This window comes from Benincasa hispida, chromosome 9 (genome assembly GCF_009727055.1).
Source record: "Benincasa hispida cultivar B227 chromosome 9, ASM972705v1, whole genome shotgun sequence".
Taxonomy (NCBI): domain Eukaryota; kingdom Viridiplantae; phylum Streptophyta; class Magnoliopsida; order Cucurbitales; family Cucurbitaceae; genus Benincasa; species Benincasa hispida.
This window is the reverse complement of record NC_052357.1, coordinates 86,638,351-86,666,175: the sequence shown is the minus strand read 5'-3', so window position 1 is coordinate 86,666,175 and position 27,825 is coordinate 86,638,351. Positions and strand designations below refer to the sequence as shown.

At 34.3% G+C, this 27,825-nt stretch overlaps 1 protein-coding gene across 12 annotated transcripts; it reads left to right on the top strand.

Annotated features, from left to right (window-relative positions):
• Positions 1-7,643: 7,643 nt before the first annotated feature.
• On the top strand, positions 7,644-27,134 carry LOC120085624. Of its 12 annotated transcripts, XM_039041709.1 has the most exons (12): positions 7,644-7,834; positions 7,997-8,109; positions 8,363-8,741; positions 9,211-9,492; positions 9,604-9,817; positions 9,995-10,104; positions 10,203-10,402; positions 14,486-14,589; positions 25,320-25,507; positions 25,619-25,818; positions 26,294-26,463; positions 26,849-27,134. In XM_039041709.1, the coding sequence occupies exons 3-12, from the start codon at positions 8,483-8,485 to the stop codon at positions 26,910-26,912; spliced, it is 1,791 nt and encodes a 596-aa protein (XP_038897637.1). In that variant the 5' UTR covers positions 7,644-7,834; positions 7,997-8,109; positions 8,363-8,482; the 3' UTR covers positions 26,913-27,134. The 12 variants fall into 12 exon arrangements, 11 of the variants coding, with proteins under 11 accessions (XP_038897637.1, XP_038897642.1, XP_038897643.1 ...); XR_005484000.1 differs by lacking the exon at positions 26,849-27,134 and adding an exon at positions 26,643-26,762 and having other exon boundaries at positions 7,997-8,741; positions 25,619-25,721; positions 26,294-26,544; XM_039041714.1 differs by having other exon boundaries at positions 7,997-8,741; positions 9,286-9,492.
• The last annotated feature ends 691 nt before the right edge of the window (positions 27,135-27,825 follow it).

The following is a 27,825-nucleotide window of genomic DNA, read 5'->3' as shown; positions in this document are numbered from 1 at the left end:
TGCAAAATTTTCCTATCTCCAATCACATAAGGTAATGTAAATATACCTGGGTCTCGACATTTCTCAGGTATATTCTTTTTCGGTAAACTAGAGACATTTTTACTTACCACCAATTTATCTTTGTCCTTTCCTCTTCTCTTTTTAGTGCAAAATTCCTTAAGAAATTTGTCATACCTTGATATTTATTGAATAACATTGAGGAGGGAACGTTTATTTGCACCTTCTGGAACATCTCTATAAACTCTTCATTCTTGTTATCCTTCTTAGTTCTAGCTAACCTACTGTGAAATAGAGCATTAGGAACATATGGTTCAACAAAGGGCGAATGAGATGCATTTACCTTAGGTGTGGGTGGTGATGGTAGTGGTACTTTTGCTTGACTTTCATCTTCTTTACTTACCTCATCTTGTGTGTCAACAGGAGATTGAACAAGAATGACAATAAGTATAGAAGAAGTAGAAGGGGTCTCCTTACCACTAATAAGTGTGATTGCACTCACATTTGGATGATCAGGCAGAGCATGCAATTTTCCAGAAGCCTTGTTCTCTAGTCTACTTACTGCAGCTGCCAACTGGGTGATCTGAGTACCTGGATTATTAAATCATGTCCTTGTTTCTTGTTGTAGGGACTTTGTATATTGAGAAAGTTGAATGGAATCTTTTTGAAGTTGATGTACATCCTCTTGAAATTAAGAGAATGGTCAGCAAAGGATTTAACAATATCCTCTAGGAACATACACGAAGATAAAGAAGATTGGTTATAAGCTCTATTTTTTTGTTGCCCTTATCCTCCCGTTTTGAAGTTTGGATGGTCCCGTCATCCAGAGTTGAATGTGTTGTTATGGGGATTGTACTTCCTTTGGAATCCACCAAGTGAATTTACTTGTCTTTCTTGAGTGCAAACTTTAGAAGAGTGTCCTACTAGATTGCATGCTCCAAACTTGATGAGTTCCTCCTTGGGCCATTTGCGTGACAAGAGCAGTAAAGTTAGACAATTGAGATCTTAACTCACTTACCTCTCTAGAGTTTGATGGGTCGAAGTCAGTAGTTCGAGTTTTGAAATTCTTAAAATCTTCCGCCATGGTAGAGAAACTGACTAGCCTCTGATGAGGCTTTGTTAGCAAGAGCTCCTCATGTTTTCGCATAAATCATACTCCTGTCAGAAGCAAGTAAACCAGAAGAAAAATATTGAATAAGAAATTGATCGGATATTTGGTGGTGGGAAAAGCTTGCACAAAATTGCTTGTAACATTCCTATTATTCGAAAAAAGTTTCACTCACTACTCATTTTATCCCGTAGATCTCTTTTCTGATGCTATGAGCTCTAGAAGCTGAAAATAATTTTTCTATAAATCTTTTATTCAAACTGTTCCATGTTGTGATAGAGTCGGAGGTAGATAACGCAACCAATCTTTGGCACTGTCTTTAAGCCGACCATGTATATGTTATTTGGAGCTCTAATCCATAAATCGATTAAATGGCCCCTTCCTTCCGGTTCTTGGTATAAACAGAAAGTGGATGCTGGGTTCCTTCCTGAAACACAATTTGCTTCGGCAGGTGTTATTATTCAGGGCGCCTTTGGTCGAGTGATGCTCTCTGCTTGCCATTTCTGGGGCCTTTTGGGTTCGACAGATCTGACTGAGGGTATGACGATCAAGATTGGTCTTTCTCTTGCAATTGAAACAGGCTTTCGATCTCTTATAATCGAACCTGATTGTTTTCGTTTGCGTTGACTTCTTTATTCGTCAAGAGAGGATGTTTCTGAGTTGGGTTGCCTGGCTTCTTCGATTAAGGATGAGTTGATGTGCTTCATACAATGTTTGTGTTATTTGTCCATCGTTTAGGAAACTGTGCGGCTCATTGTCTGGCCTCGGAAGCATTGATATCTCAGATTAACCAAGTTTGGCTTGAGGAGTATCCCTTTTTTCTTTCTATAATTGTGTCTGCTCACCGTTCCTTTTTTTCTTTTATGTATTTGCTTGTTTTAGTTGGTTTGCTATAAAAAAAAAATAATAATAATAAGGCTTTGTCTTTTAGATTATTAATAAAAAAAAATATATAATAAATTAAGAAATATTTAGGTGGAAGTAGTGTCTATAGACTTAATTTTCATAAACAAAAAATCAAAAATCAAATACTTACCAAAAGGGGCCTAAAGAAATAGTTTTCAAAATGTAGTTTTTCTATTTAAAAATAGGAAATACGAAAATCACAATTAAAAAATTGGGAAAAACTAAACACGATTTTTAAAAACTAAAAATCAAAAACTAAATGAGACATTAATTTTTAAATTCTTAATTTATAATTGACCTTTAAATCCTACTTTAGATTTTGAATTTTGAATAACAAAATAATGAAATTTACGTAGAAATAGTGTTTATTATTATTATTTAAAACAAGTGTTTATAAGTTAGATTTTCAAAAACGGATAATTAAATAGTCATCAAATAGGATCTAAACTATTAAACTTTTGTAATGGTGGTCAACATGAATATGTCTCAACTAATTAATCCTAAAATTTAGATGTTTGAGTTTTCTATCTCATATTATTTAACTAAAAAATAACTTGGTTAGAATGAAAACTAAAATGAAAAGTGAGCTTCTAGTATTAGAATTGTGTGGTATTGAGGAGTGTTGGAAAGGAAGATATTGATATTTAAAGGGTTACTCCTCTCTAAGGTTGGTTCATTTTCTTCTCATCCAAAATAAAGTAACTAGCTTTTGAGCTCTATCTTTTGCAATAAATGTGGGCTCTACAAGCAAGTATAATCTTTTTAATTGGGTTAATTTTGACATGGTCCAATTTGAATTATTATAAAGGTTTAGAGATCTAGTTTGATTATGTAAAATAATAGTAAAACTCCATTGATTGTTATATTATATAGTTTGTAGTTCATTTAATAAACTTATACTTTGGCTAATTACCTTCTAATATGTCAATATAATATTTTTCCTTCAATAAAACGGATAAGGATAAATGACAAGAAAAAGGTTAATTTGGATTCATAAACTTTTACATGTCTCATTTGGGAATCATTTGGTTTTTTAAAATTAAGCTAATTTTCTTTCAATTTTTTACCATGGTTTTCATATTTCTTAAGTAAAATAGTGGAAAGTTCTTAGCTAAATTTGAAAAACAAAAATATGTTTTTCAAAAAACCTTTTTTTTATTTTCAAATCTTGACTTGGTTTTTAAATAGATTAGAAAATATATAACAAACCATGGTGGAAAAGATGTTTATAAACTTAATTTTCAAAAACTAAAAATAAAAAAAGGTGTTTGTTTTGTTACAACTTTTTGTCACGAGTTTCATATTTTCTAACTAAACACTTGAATATTCTTAACTAAATTTAAAAAGTTGAAACAAGTTTTTTAAAACTACTTTTTGTAGCTAATAAATTCTCCATAGGTAGAAGTAGTATTTATAAGTTTAATTTTCAAAAATTAAATAGTTATTGAATAAGATTAATATTTTTCTCGTCACAATGGCATATGAAATTTGGCATGGAAAATGATGCACCAGAGTTCAAAAGCATACATGACATCTTTAATTCATTTCCCCCAACTAGGGAAATTCTTATAAATAAAAATATCTAAAAAATATTTACATTTTAAAGCAAAAAAGTTTCAAAAGGATTTGTATCTTTTTGAACTTTTTGCTATCAAATGTAAATATTTTTTTATATTTAAAAAGACTCCTTTCAATTATGTACGTTCTTAAATTATTGTTATCATTCATTTGAACTCAAATGTATCACTTACATCATTTACAATTTTATTAGTTTACAAAATAAAATAATATTTACACATCAACGATATGTCAATTAACATAAATAATGTTGTAAAAGATGACACATATATTCTTTGTTTTCTACACATTAAATATCACACCAATTTTCTTCCATTATTTTGATGGAAAAAACTGTCTATTGTCTTTTCTAAATGCATTTTCTAAGTTAGAGTTAAAGGTAATTTCTTAAAGGGAAAAAAAAAAACAAAAAACCCATAGTTAAAATTTATCCTAAAGTTTATTTTAGTTTTGGTCAAATTATAAAAACCATCCCTAAAGTATAAAGGTACTTGTAATTATTCTCTCAAACTTTTAATGGTAAAATTTGGGTCCTTACACTTATACAAATGTTAAAATTAGATCTTTAAACTTACCATAGTTATAAAAAATGGATCCCAAACGATAAAAATTACTCTCAAACTTATTCAATTATCACAATTTTTACAGTTATGTAAGTTTCAAGATCAATTTCTACCCTCATTCAGAGGTCGAATTTTTATAATTAAAAGTTTGATGGTATAATTACAACTAACACATAAATTTAAGGACGAGTTTTTGGATTTATCCAAATTATTTACCTTGAAAACACACGTGGAGTCATAGATTTTATATTTTGGTTGAAGAAGTATGTATCATTTAAATCCGTTGAATTATGCTCAAAATTTAGAAGTATATTAGAGAAATAACACCAATTCATGTGTGGGCACACCAACGTGACCTATATATTTGATAACAATAATTTAATAACAAAAAAAAAATGCATGTTAGTATATGAAACTAGGGGAACAAAATCCTGTCCCCCCACAGCCGGAGGCCATTGTTTTTGTTTTGTTTTATTTGAGATGGCCCTTATTGTTTTCAGTTTTGCCATCATTGAGCCATTGATAATATATATACACTATATAATGGCCTTTTTATTCTTGAGGTTCTAGGAATAGTTATATAGTTTATTAATCAAATTAAAAAATTACCGTGATGATCATTACGAAGTTAACAATTAAATGGTTAATATGTATATAGTTCAACTTATATTAAGTATATATCATCGATTTAGAGATCAAATGTTCGAATTGATCTCCCATCTCATGTATTTATTAAACTAAAAAAATGTTAATAATTAAATAGTTTGCATATTAGTACTTGTTCTTTAATCAACTTTGTAATATAGTAATGACGATGATAATGATATTTATGTTTTCCCACGTTAATTAAATTTTATTTATTTTAACCTTTATCTACTCAATATTAAAAATACCATCAAAATTTATTATTATTAGGGTTACAATATAGAAAACACTTGTTAACTTGAAGTAAAGTTCACAATGTAAACTTTCTAATTTTTCATTTTTATCTTTGAATTTTAAATTTATAACATAATCTTTATGTGTTTTTTTTTTCCCTAAATGAAGATATACAAGTGATGTGATGGTGAAATGTAAAATAACAAGCATATGTGACAGTAATATAAATAATAGGTAAGGCTTCAATTTTGCCTCTAAACTTTAATTTAAGTCCTACTATTGTTATTACAAATATTTTATCTTTAACTCTTAACCTTTGAAATTGTTCTAAAACCAACTAACTTGTTGATTTTTTGTTAAAATTAAGAGTTTTAATTAAAATGGTGGGAGAAGACATATTGATAACCTTTTTTACCGTGAAAAACTAAATAGCGGAAAAGTTGAGAAAGAAAAGAGCCAATAGAGAAAACTTGAAATTAGTGAGAGACCATCGAAGTAGGTGCGATAACTCCTCCTTAGGTGAGTTATTTAGCCCTAAAAGGTCTAATTTATTAAGTAAAAAGCATGTATTTAATGTCATATTTTATAGCTCTATGATTGATTGTATGCAAAAACAAGTCATGTATGCATAGGGTTGGCAACGAAGCCGAGCTAAAGAGGGGGGCGTCTCCCGTCCCCGGCCCCGTAGGGGAAATTCTCCCTCATCCCCGCCCCTGTCAGGGAAACGGGGTCCCCGTGGGACCCCATTTCTGGTTTCCCTGGGGGATTTCCCATTATTTTAATTAAAATTTGATTAAAATTTGGACTTGACTTTTAGGCTTAGATTTAGAATTTAGGTATTTAATATCAGGCTCCACGACACTATAAGTCTATACATTATAAACATACATATAAATAAGTTATTTTATATATTATAAATATATATTCATAATATATTAAAAATATAAGTATATCAAATTGGAGTCGGGGTTAGGACGGGGATGGTATCCCCGTCCCCGTCCCGTCTCCAGACGCCCTGAAATCGTATTTTAGAGTGATTTAAAAATGACAAGTGATTTGATGATTTTAAAATTATTCCCAAACATATACCTAGTCTGGTTAGTCATTGATTTAAGCATCGTGAGTTCCATTTTTTGTAGGTCTTTTATTATGTTTGACTAACATTCACTTCGATGTCAGTTTAATATCGATGCATGTCAATAAAGTTTTTTCCATTAAATTTTTACATCAACCTTTGGGGTATTATGTCTACTAAGCACAAGCTTAATAATTTCTTTATTTGTTTATTTAAATTTCTAAATGGGTATTTAATTAGCTTGTGATTTAGGAGAGACATTCTTCCATGGAATTGAGTGTGGAAGTATGAGCATGAGGTAACTCTCCAAAGTAAATGAAATTTCAAGATTGTGGCCATACTCGTGTTCCCTTAATTGATTAAAGAATACTCAAATGGAGTTATCACTTAATAAAATATTTGAAAACGAGAGCCAACCTCACTAATGAATCATTTGTCTATATAATAAGACTCTGATTTAAATACTACTGAAACAAATACCCAATAGAAAATGCACATCATTCTTTAATATTGCTACTTATGTGAAACATATTTGTCCATTAAATTCATAAGGTCAACAAGACAATAAACAAGCAAACATGGAGGGATTTGATTTCTTTGGTTTAAAAGTGATGTGTTACCATAATATCTCATTTGGATCACGTCAATAATGAAAGATACTTAATTGACATCAAATTTCACTTTTAGTGTAAAATCCTTTTATTTATTTATTTATTATTAAATTTTGACCCATAAGGTTTTTATTTGGATATTTTCTATCAAACACAAATAAGTCACCAACAATAACATTACATCCATATATGTTTTCTTTTTAATAAATAATTCATTATATAAAGTTGAAAAAACTATCGATGCGAGTTGAGCTAATTCTTAAAAAGTTTGTCGATAATTTCAATATCTAATAAGCTATATATATACTTGATCCTATTGAAAATAGAATTGTTACATGTAATAAAACAAAGTTACAACTAAAATATAGACTCAATTGTAGTTAAGACATAAATTATTGACTAATAGATTAGAGGTTTGAATATCTCATCTCATATGTATTGTCGAACTAAAATTAGTATTATTTATCCACAACGATAATGATAAGATAAATTAACAAAGTGATTATACACTATAATAATAATAATAATAATAATAACGACAACAACAACAAATGATGTGTTTGAGGCACAGACTATCCTAATACTATAATAACAACCTCTTGCTACTAAATACTATTTTGTATTCCCCAATTAGCAACACTATTATTCCCTAACTAACAACAATATTTCAAAACCCCCATTTACTACAATTTTTACTATTTTACATTCATCATTTTTTTTTTATTATTTACTACAACATTTACTATTTAATTCTCAAACTAAAATAGTTAAATACATATTATTATAATCTAAACTAAAATAATCTATATCTCAAATACAAACTATTATAACCATCTATAATAACTATCTCTTTGCCTAAAGTGATCATCATATCCAAAAAGAAAAACAAATAGATATATAAATATTAAAATATCAGGAAGAAATGATTAAAAAGAAGCAAATTGCTAAACATAAATTCCAATATTCTACGCTCTGGTTGGGTACGTAAAACCATGGAATTTTGTGGCCGGGATACCCGTTTCGGAAATGTCTGTTCATAGCCTCCGGCAAAGAAACCACAATCGTCGGCCGGTGGAGCTTCTAATTGGATTGTCTTTGGAGTCCACTTCTCTTCGAGGTAAGTCAGATTGGTTTTGTATCGGAGCAGACACTGATCTGTAACGGTATAAAGTTCTGCGACTGTTTTTTGTGGATTTGAATTTTGATTTTGATTTGGATTTGGGGATGGGATGGGATAGGATGGAGTTTGTTTCTCAGCTTTGGTTTCTTCGATATGTAGGCTTCAACGAGCCACCACTGCAATCGGTTTTGGGGAAGGAACACTGGGTTTAAGAGTTGAGTTCTGCTTTTGGAAGGTGGTTGTGTGATGAGTTCGATGTTACGGCGAGACTGGTTAGCAGATCCAATATATGATTGTTATTCGTGATTGTAGGTCTAAATTTTGGCTTTACGGGGATGGTTTCCTCACTTCTCGTATTGTATTTGACCTGAAGTCGTCCACAACCGTATAGAATTCAGCATTGAAAAGGAATTGTAGTTTTTGGTGGATTTGAATTTGGGTTTTTTTAATTTCACAACCGATGCTGGGTTTGTAATTATTGTATTCTTCAACTTGATTAATTTTTACGATTGGTGGTGGTAACAGCCAGAGTTGGTGCATCACTTCAGACTTCAGTGTTGGGAAGTAATTCAGTTTTTGGAGAATTGATTGCTTTCCTGGGAAGTTACAGGAGATGAAAGTCGAAGTTGTGGGGTTGGAGGTATAATGACTGGAGGGTCATTCGGTCTTCGTACGGGAAGCTATGCATCACTGCATCAACAGCTACAAAATGATGCTTTGCAAAATTCAGCAACATCACTGCTTGTGCACAAGCTTTCGAAAACAAATCTTTCAAGTTCAAGAGAGAGGGAGAGAGTCATTCCCTTGTGTTGTCGATACTTTGGTCGGAGAAGGGTTGCGATGCTCCTCTTGTTTATCCTTGCCCTTTTGGTTTTTGTATTTGGATCCTTTGCAGTCAGTAGAGGTTTGTTCTTTTCTATTTCATTATTGACTTTTGGGGGTATTGCACAATTATCGCATGGATATTATTCTGAACTTATTGGCTGATGACTGCAGTGTAGGACCTACTCTGATTAGATGAATCTAAACACTCAATAGTTAAGCATTTATTTCAGTAATTTGTAGTATCTAAATCTCTGCCTCTACCTCAAGTGAGGCTCTTTGCGGTATGAATTTGAGACCAAGACATTAGCTTAATTTCACCTCTGAGTTTGAATATATACCTTGCATACACGGAGCTTTGCTCATTTGTTGCACAGTGGTTAATTTGATTATTATTAAATTTATCATGGAATTTTAAAACCATGTGTCATTTGGCTTTTTATGTGTGTGTGTGTGTGTATTGTGTCAACGATTGCTTGCAGCAATAATAACATCGTGTGTTTAGTTGTTTCATCTGCTGTTTTGTGGTTTCCCTTGTGATGATTGACCAGATAGCGGTGATTTAAAGGCACCTTATGAAGAAACTACAATAAGACATTTGATAAATCCTGCTGTTCCAATAACAGAAAACTTCAAGGATTTTATAACATCTACACATGGGAATATGATTGAAAGAACTGAAGTTTCATCTCTGCTTCCTCCTTTCCCTCATCCAAATCGTTCTTTAGTCTCTTATTTTTTTCCTCGACATTCCCTTCCATCACTGCATCCATGCAGAAACTTTGCGCTTCCTCCTCCAGCTCCAGCAAACGGAAAGCGGACTGGAGCACGTCGTAAGTTTTAGTTATTTTATGATTTTTTTTTCATGTCTACCATGATCTGTACAATTTATTCACCCTCCTGTTAGAAATTCTGATTTCTGTTCTCTTAAATAATTTTTCCAGCTTGTCCGGTATGTTATATCCCTGTGGAGCAGGCTATTGCTAGTATGCCAATTGCACCATCAATTTCTCCTGTACTACGTAATTTAACATATATTCACGACAGAAATCCAATAAAAACAGAACCACATGGGGGGTCTGATTTTGGTGGATATCCTTCTTTAAGACAAAGGAATGATTCTTTTAATATAAAAGAGTCAATGACAGTACACTGTGGGTATGTTTTCCTTTCTACCTGTTTTCATGTACTGATTTAATAAGTAGTGATGATTACTGTTCCAAAGATTTAAAATTTGATTTTCATCATACATGTATTCTTAGTTCCTAAAATGTTAAATTTGTTTGTTGTTGTAAATGCATACATTCTTGTCTTCTGCTCTCCTGTACTTATTAGATTTGTTAAAGGAAGTAAACCTGGTAATCAGAGTGGTTTCGATATTGATGAAGCCGACCTTTTGGAGTTGGAGGAGTTTCATGAGGTCATTGTTGCATCAGCCATATTTGGTATGGTGTCGCATCGCAATAGTTTTCTTTCACCTTCTTTCTATGGACGTGGTTCTTTTTGTGACTACTATTTTCATTTCCCTTTTTTCTTTTCGAAGGGAACTATGATGTATTACAACAGCCTATTAATATTAGTGAAGAATCAAAAAGATTTATTCCTTTCTACATGTTCATTGATGAAGAAACAGAAGCGTATATGAAGAATTCTAGCCTCTTAGATAGCAGAAAGAGGATTGGCTTGTGGAGAATCATTGTAGTTCATAATGTTCCTTATGCTGATTCGAGACGTAATGGCAAGGTTAGTTAAATTCTTTCCCTCTCCCCAATTTGTTCCTTTCCACACCTGTGCCAAAAATTTGAGTCTTCCAACAGTATATTGGTTTCAAGAATTCTTTAGGTTGATTTTTTCAACATGTGAGAAGATTGTTTCTTGTATTGAATCATTTTTTCTGCAAGGTTAGACTAAATAAATGTTCCATGAAATTGTTTGCGTGGGCGGATATGAGGCTTAAATGCAGCAAAGAGTATGTTGTAGATTACTTATATCTAGGCAGGCACTATTTTTTTTACTCCCCCAAAAAAAAGTAAAAAAAAAAAAAAAAGGGATGTTTAGACTGAGATGAATAGAAGTAAAACTGGAATGCGGTCATACAAAATCAAAGGATGAACATAAAGAACTGAATTCACAAAAAAAGGAAAAAAAAAAAAAAAGCTCCAAGAAGTAATGATCAAGTTCAGAAACAAAGGTAATAATAGAAAGGATTGATCATGTGGACCCAAAGTGAATCACTAAAATGATGTAGAATCTAAACACTCAAAATCCTCCTATTTGTCTCTAACTAAATATTCAAATAGCCAAAAATCTAGCCTGCCATAGAAGGAGGATGTAAGGTTACATACTCCATCATACCATCGCAAATCTGAGAAGGAGCCAGCATCTACTCCAAAAAAGTCGAAGAACCTGGTCCTAACCTAAATCTGAACAGCAAATGCTTATCTCCAAAGCATTAATTTACCAGCTTGAATGCATGTATTTTTATTGGCATCATTTTTCATGATCTGCCAAATATAACTCTGATAAAATATATACCATTTTGTAGCTTAAAACTCTTGGGATGCTTTGATCTTGGTCATTTTGTGGATTCTTGGGTTGAGAACGTTGTTAAATAATTAACATGTTGTATGAATATGAATGCTGATGATAATTGAAACTCAGTTCACTCCATAGCCCCATTTAGAAACCTACTACTTTTCCCTTTTTCTAATGATAACACTATGGCCGTGCACATGTTACGGAGTGGCATCCTTGTTGGCCTTGATATAGACTTTTTTTGTTCAAACTTTTTGAAGTTCGGTTCTTTGTTTCTTCTTTCTGCAACAGGAACTCCCTTATTATCCTTACAGTTGTGATTTGATGCATAGGCGACAATTTTGTTTCTATTCATTTCTCAGAAGTGGAAGGAGCATAAATCGTGATTGCCTATTTTTCTCTATTAGCTTATGTCTTGTGTTTCCCACGATGCATTGATAATGAAAGATCTTAATTTGGTTTTGACACTTTCAAATATTCTTTTATTAATGTAAGAAGAATAGAGGTTAATTGGGTAATTAGATAATAATATTCTAGATTAATTCCCTTTTTACTCCCACTTGTAGTAAAACTCTATAAATAGGAACTTTCCTCTCTTGTATGAAATACATTATTCACTCTAATAAAAGATCAACAGTCTTGATTCTTGGAGAGAATTCTCCTTTTATCTCCTTTAAGCTACATCAATTGGTATCAGAGCAACTGCCTGGGACAAGATTGACTGCCGCTGGTGGAAGACCGGGAAACTCTTGGCGACGTTGATCACAAGAGGGAGCTTCGTGAGTTATGCTCGTTGCCAAACAACACACATCTAATTAGGGGGAACCCTTGAAATTCCAAGAAAGAAAGAAGAAACCAAGGATTTTTCAAGATTTTGTAAGAATGTTATTCCCGACCAAAAAAGGCGTCCAAGAAAAAAAAAATACAACAATTGGTATGGGCAAGAAAATCAAATTTATTAGAAAAAAGAGTGCTGGAATTCTGACTCAAGTGATTGCGAAGAAGAATTTCAACATACTAATTTTGCCTATGCTCGATTTTCTCAATGAACCTATCATTATCCACATTGGAAGTTTGATTTTAGTGATTCTGATGATGTATCAAGGGCAGTTTGGGACGGAATAAGAAGGCAACAATATCAAAAAAGGGCTCAAAGATCCAATCAAACCCATTTTTCAAGATATCAACGTAAAGATTGGGAGTTAGATGAATTAAAGAATCATCAAGAATCATCAAGAATGGATTTTGCTAGCCCAAGAAAAACGTTCAAGACTCAAAATTACTCTTTTCGTTATGAAACACGATCAAGAAAGGTTGATTTAAGAGAATCAATGGCTGAGTCCTATACCCATCATGAGATTAAAACATATTTGAGAATCCAACAAAATGACTACTTAGATCCTATAGCATTGGAGGAAATAAAGAAAACAACAAAAGAAATCCAATGTTCATTGAGAAAAATGACTCAACATATTGATCAACTATCAATTCATTTGCAAGAGTTCAAGAACGAATTGATTTCATATACCGAAGAAAAAACAAAAGAATCATGGTTGGAAAATTTTCAAATAGAAAATCTTGAAGATAAAAATGAAGAAAACCAAGAATTTGAAGATGTTGATTTGGAAATAGTTTCAAATGAAGAAGAAAAATCCAATGAAGAAGATGAAAAAGAAGTATCAAACACCGAGCAAAAATCGAACAAGAACAATGACACACTGATTGGGGTGGAAATGGATCACCAAACTGTCAAAGAACTTGAAGCGAATGATAAAGAAGACGTGATGCTTGAATAATTTTTCTTGGAAGGTGGTTTTTCAGTGATTGGTCCTTTGAATATGGTTTGAATGAGCTTGAAGGAAACATCTTTTTTGGGGTTATGCCCGATGAAGAAGTTCATCTTTTGGTGGCAATATTAGATTTTTTGTCTCGAATTTATACCTTAAATCATAATATTTTTGTTCAAAATGTAGGAGGTTGGTTTGGTCATAATCCGTTGAGCAAGTTTATTTCATTCCTTGTTTGCTTTATAATTTTTTCCTTTTTAAAACTCGAGGGCGAGTTTTCTTTTTGGAGGGGTAGAATGATGTAAGAAGAATAGGGGTTAATTGTGTAATTAGATAATATTCTAGATTAATTCCCTTTTTACTCCACTTGTAGTAAAACTCTATAAATAGGAACTTTCTCCACTTGTATGAAATACATTATTCATTCTAATAAAAGATCAACAATCTTGATTCTTGGAGATAATTCTCCTTTTATCTCCTTTAGGCTACATCAATTATTTTCATCTTAAAAACTTTTTCAAGATCCATTTTACTTTCCTTTGTTAAGTTTATGTGTAGATTTAACAAAAATTTTATGCTGTCCATTTTTAAACTCATCGCCAAACTCTACATGGAGTTTAAAAGTGTGTGCTTAAGGTTTTTTGTTGGATGCAATACTAAAATTTAACAATAAAGATGATATGAGTTCTTATGTAAACTTCATGGAATAACACGCAACATTTGAACTTATGAGAAGAGTAACTGTGAAAGCTATCTTTTTTGTTAGATGCAATAAAAAATTTAACAATAAAGATAAAATGAATTCTTATGGAGAGTTCATGGGTAAAACAGAACATTTAAATTTATGAGAACCAAAATAGAGTAATTGTGGAAGTTGAGAGATCAAAAGAATATTAAAAGTTTAAACCTTATTTTATTATTGTTACTTTATCATCATCATTTTTATGCTTTGTAACCATTGAGGTTCCGATGATCCAGAGTCAAATTAGATGGCATATTTAGTCATTCTGTTTTGGGACATTGAAATGCATCCTCTAAAGATCCAAGACATTCATAATCCCCATCCAGACAATGCAAAGTAAATATGCCCATAACATGTTGGAGATAGGAAGAGAGCAATTGGACTTCTATATATCTAGATGTTGGTTGGCAACGTGGAAAGAAACAAGAGAACCTGGAAGATAAAATGATAGACAAATGAGAGATCCCAATTGATAAAATTACTTCTTTTTTATTTTTTAAGATTAGTTAGTAAGACTGAACTTAGCGCCAAAGTTAACATCATTCATAGGGTCCTGAGAACATATACTCTTTAGATTTAAATCTTACGCAGTCAGTTTCTGGATTGAAGGTACTTTACTACTTAAAAATTAATCAACAGATGTTTTCATCCCTTTTAAACGAGGTCAATATATTAACAGGTTATATAGGTTTTTGTGTTTTTGTTTGGAACTGTGATGGAATGTGATGGGTTCATTAGGTTTTACTTGATCTAATTGTGCAGATTCCCAAGCTTCTTCTGCATAGGCTTTTCCCTAACATTCAATACTCAATATGGATTGATGGAAAACTTCAGCTTGTTGTGGATCCATTTCAAATTCTTGAGAGGTACGTCCAATGTTCTATTTTCTGTGGGCTTTCGGACTTCTAAAGCATGAAATTCTAAGTTGCTCACTTTTAAGCTTCTCACTTGCATTCTATAATAAATTACTTCCTTGTTGTCCCATAGCATGGCCGTTATTATGCCAATTATTTTTCTTTTTTCAATTTTCTGCATCCATCTACATTTATTTTTGGATCCTGGTCAAATGAGAGGTAATTTTGAAACCCGTGGAGTTTGGAGGGTTAGGTATAGGCAATCTTAGTGAGCCACTATTAGCAAAATGGTTGTGGCACTTCTTCATAGAGTCACATGTTGATGTTGTATAGGATCAGAACGAGTAATTTCAAGTGGTGAGTTTAAGGGTTGAAACAAAAACCTCTAGATTACTATTGCTTTGGGTTTTCCTTTATTCTCTAAGTTCATTAAATGCTTGGTTGGGGATGTTCAAATACTTTACTTTTGGGAGGATTCTTGGATGAAAGACATGGGTTTTGTTTCTGCAACTTTATCATTTTTCAGTTAAGTCCCTGCACTTGGTGGCTTATGTATTACCTTCCTCTTATAGTTCCTCACTTTCTTTGGGCCTTTGCTTTCCCCTCACTGACCAAGAGATCTCGGAGGTGGTCAGTGAGGGAATGATGAAGGCCCAAAGAAAGGAGGCTTTGGAGGTAAGTGGAAATCTTGGACTTGGAGTTGCATCAGGTTTGTTAAGTGCTCCATCCTTGTCAATGGTAAACCAATGAGAAGGATTTGTGCATCAAGAGGTTTTAGACGAGATGATCTGCTCTGTCCCTTTCATTTCCTCTTGGTGGTGGTCATTCTGACCAATATTATTTCAAAGGGGGTGGAGGGGGCAACATTGGTAAAGGCTTTCAAATTGGAAAAGAAAAAGTCGTCCTTTCTTACCTCCAATTTGTCAACATACAATTTTCTTCTATTTTGGAAGAGAGGAGTCCTTTTTTATTATGATCCAAGTCTTATGGTTTTTTAGGCCATTTCAGGTTTGAGGATTTATTGAGGCAAATGTCAGATTTTAAGGCTAAATTGTGACTTGCACAAGCTAGGCAAGTTGGCTTCCTTTGTGGGTTGTGAGTTGGGTACTTTCCCCTTTTTTGATGTAGATCTTCTCCTTTGGTCAAAACCTCAAAAGTCTCTCATTTGGGAGCTTTGTCATTGGTAAGAATTATAAGAGGCTTGTCTCGGATTTCTTTTTATATATATATTTTTTATAAGAAACATTTCATTGATTATAACACAGGGGCAACCCCACGCCTAAAGGTGATTACAGTATAACCTTCTAATTTGAAACTAAAATATTACCAAAAAAAATAATCTGAAACTAAATAAGATAAACTAAAATTGAGTATAGGGTGCTTTGTTTTGCACCAATAAAAAGCAGTAGATAAATCTAAGTCACTAAAATTGTCAAAAGATGAAAATTAGCCTTTGAAAAGACGACCATTACGCTCTCCCCAAAGATCCCAGAAGAAAGCACGAATGATAGCCAACCAAACCATCTTTTTGGTACCACCAAAAGGATGATCCATCAATAAGGAAGCAAAGAGATCATAGCTAGTATTAGAACATACTAGAGACCACCCAAAAGTTTTCAATATAATATACTAGAAGCGCGAGGCAAAAGAACAATGCATTAATAAATGAGCTAGAGTCTCTTCATGGCATTGGCACATGATGCTCCAAGAAGGAGAAAGAGACTAAAGATATTCGTCTTTGTAACTGGTGAGCAATATTAACCACAACAAGACTAAACTCTCACAGGAAAGTTTTTATTTTCTTAGGATAACGATCACAAAAGGCTCGGTTGTACCTGTTGAAACTAAGGAACTTATGTGAGTTGTTTATAGTCCCAGGGGTATGATAGTAATTTACTTTACCCCAATTTTCTTTCCTTTTTGTATTAAGGCTTGTTGCAGCCATGTAAACCTTGTGTCTTCTATTTCTATCTTTTAACATGGTATCAAAGCATGGTGGCGAAACCCTAATCGTTGTCGAGGAAAACCAACCGGTGCAAGATAACATTAGGTCTTCACGACCCCTACTTCCGCCACCGCCGCTGATGGAACCTCTGACTGCAGCCGCCATCATCAGAATCTGAAACCGGTGCTGTTGAGTCTTTCGCCCACCAAAGAGGCAAGTCACAAGCTGCGTATGATGTGCCGGCTACGAGCTACAGTCCAACTCCTAAACAGTTGCCAGCCGCATACCTGCCGCCGTCGAGATTTCTTTCTCCTGGATCTATCTCCGGCAATGGTTTAATAACAGTTGGCTAATCTTCAGGCGAGTTTTCAACAACAAATCGCTGCTCTTGGAGTAGCCCTAAGCGTTTCCACAAACTTAAATTCAAGCGTATTGAATTCATATGTTCCTTCCGGTCTACCGATGTATCCAGAGAATCCAGTAACCTCTTTCCCTACTTTAACTACTGCAAACTATTTGTCTGGATCTATGGGAAATTCCACAAGCTTAGTTGCAGGAGAAAAGTTAAATGGCCAGAATTATTTCTCTTGGTCTCAATCCATCACAAGTTTGGGTATCTAACTAGTGAGATACCTAGACCTAGACAAGGGGACCTTAAGAGTGCATTTGGAAAAGAGAAGACTCCTTGCTACGATCACTGCTGATTAATAGTATGGAGCCTCAGATAGGGAAACCATGTTGTATGCTGCAATTGTTCAAGATATCTGGAATGCAGTTCAGAAATTATATTCTAAGAGGCAGAATGCATCTCGTCTTTACACTCTACATAAACAAGTTTACGAATGCAAACAGGGGACGATGGATGTCACTTCATACTTTAATAAATTGTCCTTAATTTGGCAGGAGATGGACTTGTGTCATGAAATTGTTTGGGATTGTCCTTGTGGAAGTAGATCATGTATATGATTTCCTAGTTGGTTTGAACTCCAAATTCGATGCAGTACAAGGTCGTATACTGGGAGAAAGACTTATACCCTCTTTTATGGAAGTGTGTTATGAGGTTCACTTTGAAGAAGACAGATCCGGTGCTATGAACATCACAATTGTGTCTACTACTGATTCAGCTGCTTTTAGTGCGAAATTATTTGGCAATGATGGTGACAAGCAAAATGGGAAACAAACTCCAGTGTGTGAACATTGTAAGAAACTATGACATACAAAGAAATAGTGCTGGAAATTACATGGTAGACCACCGAATGGCAAACGATGCCCTCCGAATGACAAGCCCAATCCTGGTCGGGCTCTTGTGAGTGAATCTGCAAGTACTTCTCAGCCACAACCTCAGATGAATTGTCAAAATGACTCTGCTATCTCTTCCATTGGGGCAATAGCTCAATCAGGTACATCATAATCCTTAAGTCTCCTAAGTATAAATGAAATAAACCATGGATACTTGATTCAGGGCCTACAAATCATTTAACTTGGTCGTCTGATAACTTTTTATTGTATCCCCCATGTGATGGTAATGAAAAGATCAGAATTGCAAATGGGTCTTTTGCTCCTATTGCGGGCAAGGGTCATATTTCTCCCTTCTATGGTTTAACTTTATAGAATGTGCTACATGTACCTAAAATATCTTATAATCTCTTATCTATTAGTAAGATAACCAGAGATCTCAATTGTCAAGTTGCCTTCTCATCAGATAATGTTTTCTTTCAGGACTTGAACTCGAGAATGACGATTGGCATTGTCCAACACAATAGGGGACTCTACTTCCTTGATGGTGATGCTTCTTCTAGGAACAATTATAGGACTAGTTTGTTATCTTCTTATTTTTCAACTTCAGAAAAAGATTGTATGTTGTGGCATTTTTGCCTTAGTCATCCAAATTTCCAATATATGAAATTTTTATTTCCTCGTTTATTCAATAAAGTTGATGTCTCTTCTTTGTCTTGTGATGTGTGCATTCATGCAAAATAACATAGGGTCACCTTTCCTTCTCAACCTTACAAACCTTCTCAGTCCTTTACTCTTTATTCGTAGTGATGTCTGAGGCCCCTCTAGTGTTACCACTTCTTCAGGAAAGCGGTGGTTCGTGACCTTTATCGATGATCATACCCGTCTTACGCGAGTCTTTCTACTCACTGACAAATTAGAGGTTTCATTGATATTTTAACAATTTTACACCACCATTGAGACTCAGTTTAATACCAAAATTGTTCTTCGAAGTGACAATGGTTGTGAATTTCTCAATAATGCCCTTAATGAATTTTTGTTTTATAAAAGCATTGTTCACCAAAGTTCGTGTACCTATACCCTTCAACAGAATGGGGTGGTTGAAAGGAAAAATCTTCATCTCCTCGAGGTTGTCCGGTCTCTCATGCTGTCTTCTTCTCTTCCATCTTATTTGTAGGGAGATGCAGTTCTTACTACAACTCATTTTATTAATCGAATATCTTCCAGTCCTCTAACTCCAAACTCCTCTTGAATTCCTCAAGGAGTCATACCTGACCACACGGCTTATTCCTGGTGTTCCTCTCCGGGTTTTTGGGTGCTCTGTCTTTGTCCATAGTCATGGCCTTAACCAAACTAAGTTTACCTTTCGTGCTCAAACGTGTGTCTTCCTTGGGTATCCCCTTCACCAGGGAGGTTATAAATGCTTCCCTCCTTCTTCCTGAAAGTACTTCATCTCCATGGATGTCACATTTCTTGAGGATAAACCCTTCTTCCCTGTTAGTCATCTTTAGGGGGGAGAGTACTAGTGAAGAGACTAATTGGTCAACATCCTCAGTCCCTATTGATCTTCCTGAACCTATACCTACTAAACATGTCCCTTGGCTAACATACTACAAGAAGAATCTCATAAAGAAAATAGTGTCCCTTACTGTTCTGCTGGCTTCAGTCCATGAATCTTAACCAACATAAGCTCAAGGTACTAATGAATGTGTCCCTGACAATAACAACTTGTGTGTTGAGGATGATATCGTTGATGTAACTAAGAATGACAGGACTGATGTGTTGATTCCAGAAAATATCAGGGTAGCTGATAGTGATGAGACTACAAAAGGAACACAAGAGAGTGAGACTCTATCTCAAGCTGAAAGTTGTGATCAAAATCCTACTACAGGTGGGAAAGCAAATGAGAAGTTAGACAAACCTGGGGATTATGATGTTTCTCTTGACATGCCCATTGCCTTGAGAAAGGGCATCAGGTCTTGCACTAAGTATCCTATGTATAGCTTTCTATCTTACAGTAATCTGTCTTCTGAGTTCAAGGCTTTCACTACCAGTCTTGACACAACAACAATACCAAAAAACATGTAGGTGGTTATAGAAATTCCTTAGTGGAAGACTACCGTTATGGAAGAAATGAGGGTTCTTGAAAAAAAATAATACGTGGGACCTTGTTGCTCTCCCAAAAGGGCACAAAACAGTTGGGTGCAAGTGGGTATTTACTTTGAAGTATAAATCTGATGGAACTCTAGACAAGTACAAGGCCAGACTTGTAGTGAAAGGGTTTACTTAGACCTATGGGGTAGACTATTCAGAAACTTTCTCTCCGAAGTTAAACACGATTTGGGTTCTTCCCTCTGTTGCAGTAAATAAAGTGGCCTCTCCACCAACTTGATGCGAAAAATGCTTTTCTAAATGGTGAATTAGAAGAAGAGGTGTATATGAGCCCTTATCCAGGTTTTGAAGCTCAGTTTGATCATCAGGTGTGCAAACTTAGGAAGTCTTTGTATGGTTTGAAACAGTCCCCAAGAGCTTAGTTTGACAGGTTTACTACCTTTGCTAAGTCCTGAGAGTTCACTCAGGGATACTTTGATCATACATTATTCACAAAAAGGTTAGTGTCTAGAAAAATTGTTGTCGTAATCGTATATATGGATGATATTTCAGGAGATGATGCTGTTGAGATCACCAAACTGAAAAAGAAAATGGCAGACGAGTTTGAAATTAAAGTCCTTGGGAATCTAAACTATTTCTTTGGAATGGAAGTGGCCAAATCAAGGAAAGGGATTTCTGTCTCACAACAAAAATACACTTTTGACCTTTTAAAGGAAACAGGCATGACTGGATGTAAACCTGCTGACACTTCTATAGAATTCAATGCTAAACTGGGAGATTTTGTTAATAAAGCTCCTATTGATAAAGAGAGGTATTAGCGTCTAGTGGGAAAACTAATTTACTTATCACATACCAGACTAGACATTTTCTATGTTGTCAACGTAGTCAGTCAGTTTATGCAGGTACCTTATGAAGAACATATGGAAGCCGTTGATCAAATTCTAAGATATTTGAAAAGCACTCCTAGTAAAGGTCTAATGTTCAGAAAAACGATAGGAAATGCATTGAGGCTTATATCGATTATGACTGGGGAAGATCAGTTATTGACAGAAAGTCAACCTCGGGATACTGTACCTTTGTGTGGGGTAACCTGGTCACTTGGAGAAGTAAGAAGCAAAGTGTTGTTGCTAGAAGCAGTGTTGAGGCTGAATACAGAGTTATGAGTTTGAGAATTTGGGAAGAAATCTGGTTGAAGAAAGTATTGTCCGATCTTCATCAAGATGGTGTTTTACTGATGAAACTCTATTGTGATAATAAAGCAGATATAAGTATAGCCAATAATCCAGTACAACATGATCGTACGAAACATGTGGAGATTGATAGACACTTTATAAAAGAGAAACTGGACAATGGCAGTATTTGTATTCCGTATATTCCATCAAATCAACAAGTTGCTGATGTTCTCATTAAAGGGTTACTCAAGCAAAATTTTGACTCATGTGTTAACAAATTGGATCTGTTTGACATCTACGCCCCAACTTGAGGGGGAGTGTTGAAACTAAGGGATTTAGGTGATTGTTTATAGTTTCGGGGGTATGATAGTAATTTACCTTATCCTAATTTTCTTTCATTTTTTGTATTAAGGCTTGTTGGAGCCTATAAATAAGAACCCTTGTGTATCTTTCATATTATGTTAAAAAAAATAAAAAGGAGACTTTCTATCGTAGTTTTTTCTCCCCGTTCTAGGGTTTTCCACATAAACCTTGTGTCTTCTATTTCTATCTTTTTACAGTACCCACGAGATTTGACAGAAAAAGACGAATATGGATTAAGAGACCAAGATAAGAGTTGAGACAAGAACACAATCTAACTAAGGATAAAAATTGGGATAAAAAAGCCCACTCAAGAGTCTCTAAATCATTAAGATGAAGATGGCAACGAAGGTCCAAATCCTAAACCTCTAAATCTGCAAACCACATAGAAGCTATCATGACGGTAGGAAAGATTGCTAGACAAAAGAGACGAGGAAAAGCATTAGATAGAGGACTACAACTAAGCCAAGAATCCGAACAGCCATCAAAATCAATCGTTTGACAAATATACCGCCAAGAAGATTTTGATAAACCATAGCGAACTATAGTGGGCCAAATACAATCAGTCGAATAAAATTTAGCAACAATAAACGAATTCCAGAAAGCATCATGCTTATGAATGAAGCGTGTTATCCATTTAACCAAAAGAGTAACATTACAATGACGAAAGTTACTCACACCAATATCACCTAATAATTTCGGACGTTGGACAATCTTCCAGTTAACATTGTGTACCCACCATCACCAGAAGAGCCTTCCCAGAAAAAATCTCAAATCAATTTATCAAGCCTCCTAATGACTTCAGAAGGAGTATGATAAATGGAGAAGAAATAAGTAGGCATGCTAGAAAGCGTAGCCTGAATAAGCATGTGTTGATCACCCTTAGATATAAAAGCATACTTCCAATTGTGTAGCTTAAGTTGTATCTGTTCAACAACTGGTTTCCAAAAGCTTATAGAATTGCAATTTCATAAGGTAAGTAGAAGGCTAGCTACCTTGTGCTTACACCCATAGGTTTTCAACATCCAATCCAAATTCGACTCAATAATATTGATTCCCAATAGTTCACTCTATGAAAAATTAATTTTCAAACCAGAAGCACTTTCAAAGATGCAAACAACCTAAAAAGATGAGTCTGAGCTGTGGGATCCGCAGTGAACAATAGATTATCGTCAACAAATTGAACATGAGTCAATTTAAAAGAGGACATACCAATAGGATGATAAGCAATAAAGTTGTCCTAACCTCTATGTTATGGGATACGGGAGATGTGCTTTGGTAGGCTTTATTTATTTATTTATAATCTTGTTGCTATTTTGTGAGGAGTTAAGTTGGAGGGTAATAGTAGGGTTTTTTAAGTGCCGAGACATCTTTAGAGGAGGATTGAGAGGTTGTGAAGGTTTAATGCTTCTTCATATGGTCATTTGTTAATCAGACTTTTTGTAGTTATCAGCTTGGTTTTATTTTTTTGGATTGGAGACTACTGCTCTAGGTAGTTCGGAAACTCTTTTTGTGGGTTTGTTTTTTGTATGCCCTTAATACATCCTTTCATCTGCTCATTGAAAGCTTGATTTCTTATAAAGAAACTGTTACAAATAAAAGAGTAGGGAAGAGAATAACAACACAGTTACGCGGAAACCTAGTACGAGGAGAAAAACCACAATATAGAGACTTTTCTTATTATTTTTAATCTGATACACTGAATACATAGGGACACACTCTATAAATAGACAGTAGGAAACCCTAGGGGTCTACATAATTACATAAACGCCCCTAGGTTAATTACCCTATTTTCAACAAAAACATTTACGACTTTCTTTGTGTGGATGTAATGACTGCAGTGCCGAAAAGGTTAGAGATAGTGGCAGTTTTTTCATTTGCTTTCTCAGTTTATTCATAATGATGTTGGGGACAGGTGGGAGACCTGTTTTTGGGAAGGCAAATGGTTGGGGGATACACCCCTTTATCCTTATACCCTAGCTTATATCACTTATCTTCTCTCAGGAACCACTTGATTGCTTTTATCCTTGGTCAGTCGGACTTGTTACCATCTTAGCTCTGCTTTCCTCCCTCTCCTCTTTTCTCTTTAAGCCCGGACGAAGAGATTCCCGCCTTCGAAATTCATGTCCTTCAAAAGGTTTTTCTTGTAGCTCTTTCATCTAGTGTTTATCCAACCCATCCTTGGGGCGGTTTGGAAAGTGAAAATTTCCAAGAACGTTAGGTTCTTTGTGTGGCAAGTGTTGCACAGAAGAGTTAAGATCTTGGACTGGACTTCAGGGAGAGGGTCTTTAATGGTTGGATTGCTTTATTGTATTTTCTGCAGGAGGGGAGTTGAGGACATGGAACATATCGTGTGGAGTTGTGATTTGCTCGTGTTGTCTGAAGCTTTCTTTTGGGTTTTAAGTTTTAGTTTTGTCAGCCATCGAAGTTGTAGGGAGTCATTTGAGGAGCTTTTCCTCCACCCACCTTTTCGTGATAAAGGGTGATTTTTGTGGCAAGCTGAGGTGTGTGCTATTTTGTGGGGGGTTTTGGGGAGAGAGAAATAACAGTCTTCAGAGGGTGTTAAAGCTCCTTTATCAATGTTTGGATGTTCAAAGATTGTATTCTCCTGCCTCTGGATGGATGCAGAATAATGTTTGAGGGTGAGTCTATTGGCCACCTCTTCATTCATTGTGATGTTGCCCATCGGGCTTGGAACTTCTGGCGGGTCTCATGGGAAATTTGTTTTGTATGCCAAGAAAGACTGATGGTTGCCTTTTGGAGGGTTTGAGTGCTTGGAATCTGAAATGTAAGGCGTGGTGATTGGTAGCTAGACTTCCGGGCTCTCTTGTGGCTTTCGTGGGAGGAAAGGAATGCTCGTTACTTTGAATGTTTTGATTCTTTTTGTAATGTTGTACAAAATACGACATCTTGTTGGATTGCTTTACACAATAGATTCTCTTGTAACTATAGTCTATTGATCACTAAAGATTGGAAGGTTCTTTTGAAGTAGGTGGGGTCCTCTCATCTCAGCCCTTAGGCTGTTTCTATCTTTTTTTATTTTATTTTATTGAATTTACTCCTTTTGAGGTTTCTTATTAAAAAAAATAAATAAAAGTAAAATTCTTTGTTTCTCTTTGGACGTTCATTTCTAGGCTCTTTTTGTAACTATTCGCTTGGCTTGGTCTTATTTCTCGGCTAGTGACTAAGTCCCTTTTTGTAGTTTGGTTCTTTTTCATAGACTTTTCTTTTCTGTATACCCATGTATTCTTTGATTTTTCTCCATGGGAGCCAATTTTTTTTACCAAAAATAAAATAGGTTGGCACAACTTTAATTTGTTTCTCCAATTGTCTTCTTGACTTAACTGAATTAATGAGACAAATAAATGAGATTGTGAGCTTTGTTTGGCTACGGTAATTCAATATTACTAAGGAAATGTGCATTTTTTTTCCAATACATACCTTATTTGATTGTCCAACATTTATTGAACTGTTGGACGCATTTTGTATTATGAATCCAATTTGCACGGGAGATTGTTCAGTTCCAGTAAAAAGCTATCTAAAGATTTGTTGTGGATCTTATTTATTTTCATGTTTTGTGAGTGACCAATAAAATTGAACAATTAAGACCATAATAACAAATGGCCCAGTGTTGCCTTTAGTGGGAAGCTTTGAAAATGCTTGGATGGATCTGTTAAGGCTCATCATTTACAGAAGAATCTTTTTTATGTCCTCTTACATCATATGGTAGTCGACATAATAATGGGTTCTTCCTATTGCTTATACATGATGTTTTCTCATGAATAATTTCTATATATTTTTTGGTTTGATTCTCGTTTGTAGGTTCTATGCTGATGTATGTTTGGGTGCTGATTTAAGCTTTATCACTGCGAAGTATTTTTGACACTGATGTATCATTATGTTAATTATCATGGCAGGTTCTTGTGGCGTCAAAATGCAACTTTTGCAATTTCAAGACACTATAAACGATTTGACGTCTTTGAAGAAGCTGATGCTAATAAGGCTGCTGGAAAATATGACAATTCCTCCATTGACGAGCAGATTGATTTTTATGTTAGCGAGGGGTTAACACCATATTCTTTGGCTAAGCTTCCTATAACTAGTGGTATGCTATTCATTACAAGCACTTGTTCTGTTTTTCCACCCCTGCTTTTTATGTATGCCACCTATCTCTTTATGTTTCACAATTTTTGGCTCTACATTGGGCTTCCTGCAGATGTTCCTGAAGGATGCGTTCTAATTCGAGAACATGTTCCTATAACAAATTTATTCACTTGCCTTTGGTTCAATGAAGTTGATCGTTTTACTTCAAGAGATCAGTTAAGCTTCTCGATGGTGAGAGATAAGATAATGTCTAAAGTCAATTGGAGCCTTAACATGTTCTTGGACTGTGAAAGGCGCAATTTTGTTATACAGGTCTTGAACTCCTTTCTTCTGGTTAGAAAAACAAGCATGCATGCAGCTTAAAAAATTCTAATTAGAATTAAGTATTAACAGAGCATGGTTTAATTTAGGATGTATTTGGAATACATTTTCAAGTGTTTAATTTTAAAAAATAAGTCATTTTAGAAGAAATTGGAGTGTTTGGCACATTTGAAATAGCTTTCAAGTATATTTTAATCAATTTTTTTTATCAAAAGCTTTTAAATAAAAATGAATTTTTTGAAAAATATTTTTTTCTCAAGTCAATCCAAATAGGTCCTAAATTTACTGGAACATATGATTCTATGGACATGTCTTTCAGCTTTTTGCAATATTGAGTTCTAGAACCCTTTTTCCCCCCTTTTTCCCTCTCAACTAGGCTTTTCAATCTTGTTCCAAACCTTTTGTTCTTTGAGATTTGAGAAAAATGTTTCTTGACATTCTGCTCTTTCCTCTTTCACATTTATAGACGTATCATAGAGAACTTCTGGAACACATGCCACCTCCTGCCAGAGCAGTTATCCGTCGTCCTCCACCGGTGCCTGATGGTTATACTGTTTCTAGGCCTCCAGTTCATATTGTTCAAAAGACTCCACCAGTAAAGAGAAATCCTTCCAGGCGAGGAAGAAATGATAAGAGGTCCACTTCAAAGCGGCATCGTAAAGTTATTTCTGGACATAGAGAGGATAATTCGTTCTAATTCAATTCACATTAAAAAAAGAAAGTGTTTTTCTTTTCTTTTTTCCCTTTGACATTTTTAGTTTCATTTTCATTCTCATTCTCATTCTCATTTCCTTAAATTTTACATCTTAATACAGGGAGATCTGGTTTAGATGTAGAGCATTGTTTGATGGGACAAGTTGATACCAATTTTGTACTGGAAATTGTTGATATATATATTATATTGGTTTCTGTTGTAGATATGAAAGTTTCTTCCAGGCCACATATCCATAGATATGCTAAATCTTTCTTGCTACTGACATGGAAGTCCTGAATGCTTCCTTGTGTGCTGGTTTTCTTGCAGAATTCAATTCTGCTTCTTGTTGGTTTTGGACTTCCAGATTCTACCAAACATCTCTGGCTTTTGATAAGGGCAGGGGCATTTGCTGGATTTCGGATGATATCTTCAAAGCCATGTTCAGTCAAGTAAAGATAAATTATTACAACCTTTTTGTTCTCTATCCAAACAGTATGTTCTTTGGAATCTTTTTCTCCCTTGCCAACTTGTTAATATCTAGTAGAGCCTGGGATGAAAAATACTTTGATGTTGCTGTTAGTCTCATAATGAATAAGGTCAAAATATTATTTAATTTTCTTTCTCTTCATATGACAGCTACATAATAACGAGGTGTTTGAGGAGAAGGGGTGGGGTGGGGTGGGGTAGAGTTTTTCTCTTTTTATATATATATAGTAATTGGGGAATTCGAGTTACAGATTTCATAGTCGATGATACATATAAAAATCAGTTGAGCTATGCTCTGTTTAGGTACTAACCCTATTTATCATTAACACTTTTGTTTGAAAAATAATTAAATTAAAAGTTAAAACATATTATTGAAAATAACCCCAGTTTGTTATTACTTATTTCCTTTTTTTTTTTTCCCTTTCATTTCATATTTACTAACTAAAACTCACATTTAAAAGACAATTAAATGAAAAGTAACTCAACATATTATTAAATAACCACAATAAAAGAGTTATTTTTTTTTTAAAAAAAAAAAGGCAACATAAACTCCTAAACACCTATTTAAATAATTTTTCAGACTAAACAACTCTTAAGATAGATAATTCTAAGGTTTGTTTTCTTTAAGGAAAAAAGATACCTCTAGATTCCTCCTCACCTCAAACAGTCTTAAGTTGTTTTAAATAAATAACATAAATTAAATACCATTTTTTTCAAATATAACAAATATATATTAAACCTATTTTATCTAATGTAATCTTCTATAAAAATTGTTTTGGAAGTATACTTAATTATTACCGTGAAGATATCTATATTAA

Bases quoted from the DNA above. Each gene is read 5' to 3' on its own strand.
- LOC120085624 (XM_039041709.1), top strand. From the start codon at position 8,483: ATGACTGGAGGGTCATTCGGTCTTCGTACGGGAAGCTATGCATCACTG. The intron at 9,493-9,603 runs GTAAGTTTTAGT...TAATTTTTCCAG, and splicing joins AAAGCGGACTGGAGCACGTC to CTTGTCCGGTATGTTATATC. The intron at 10,403-14,485 runs GTTAGTTAAATT...CTAATTGTGCAG, and splicing joins ATTCGAGACGTAATGGCAAG to ATTCCCAAGCTTCTTCTGCA.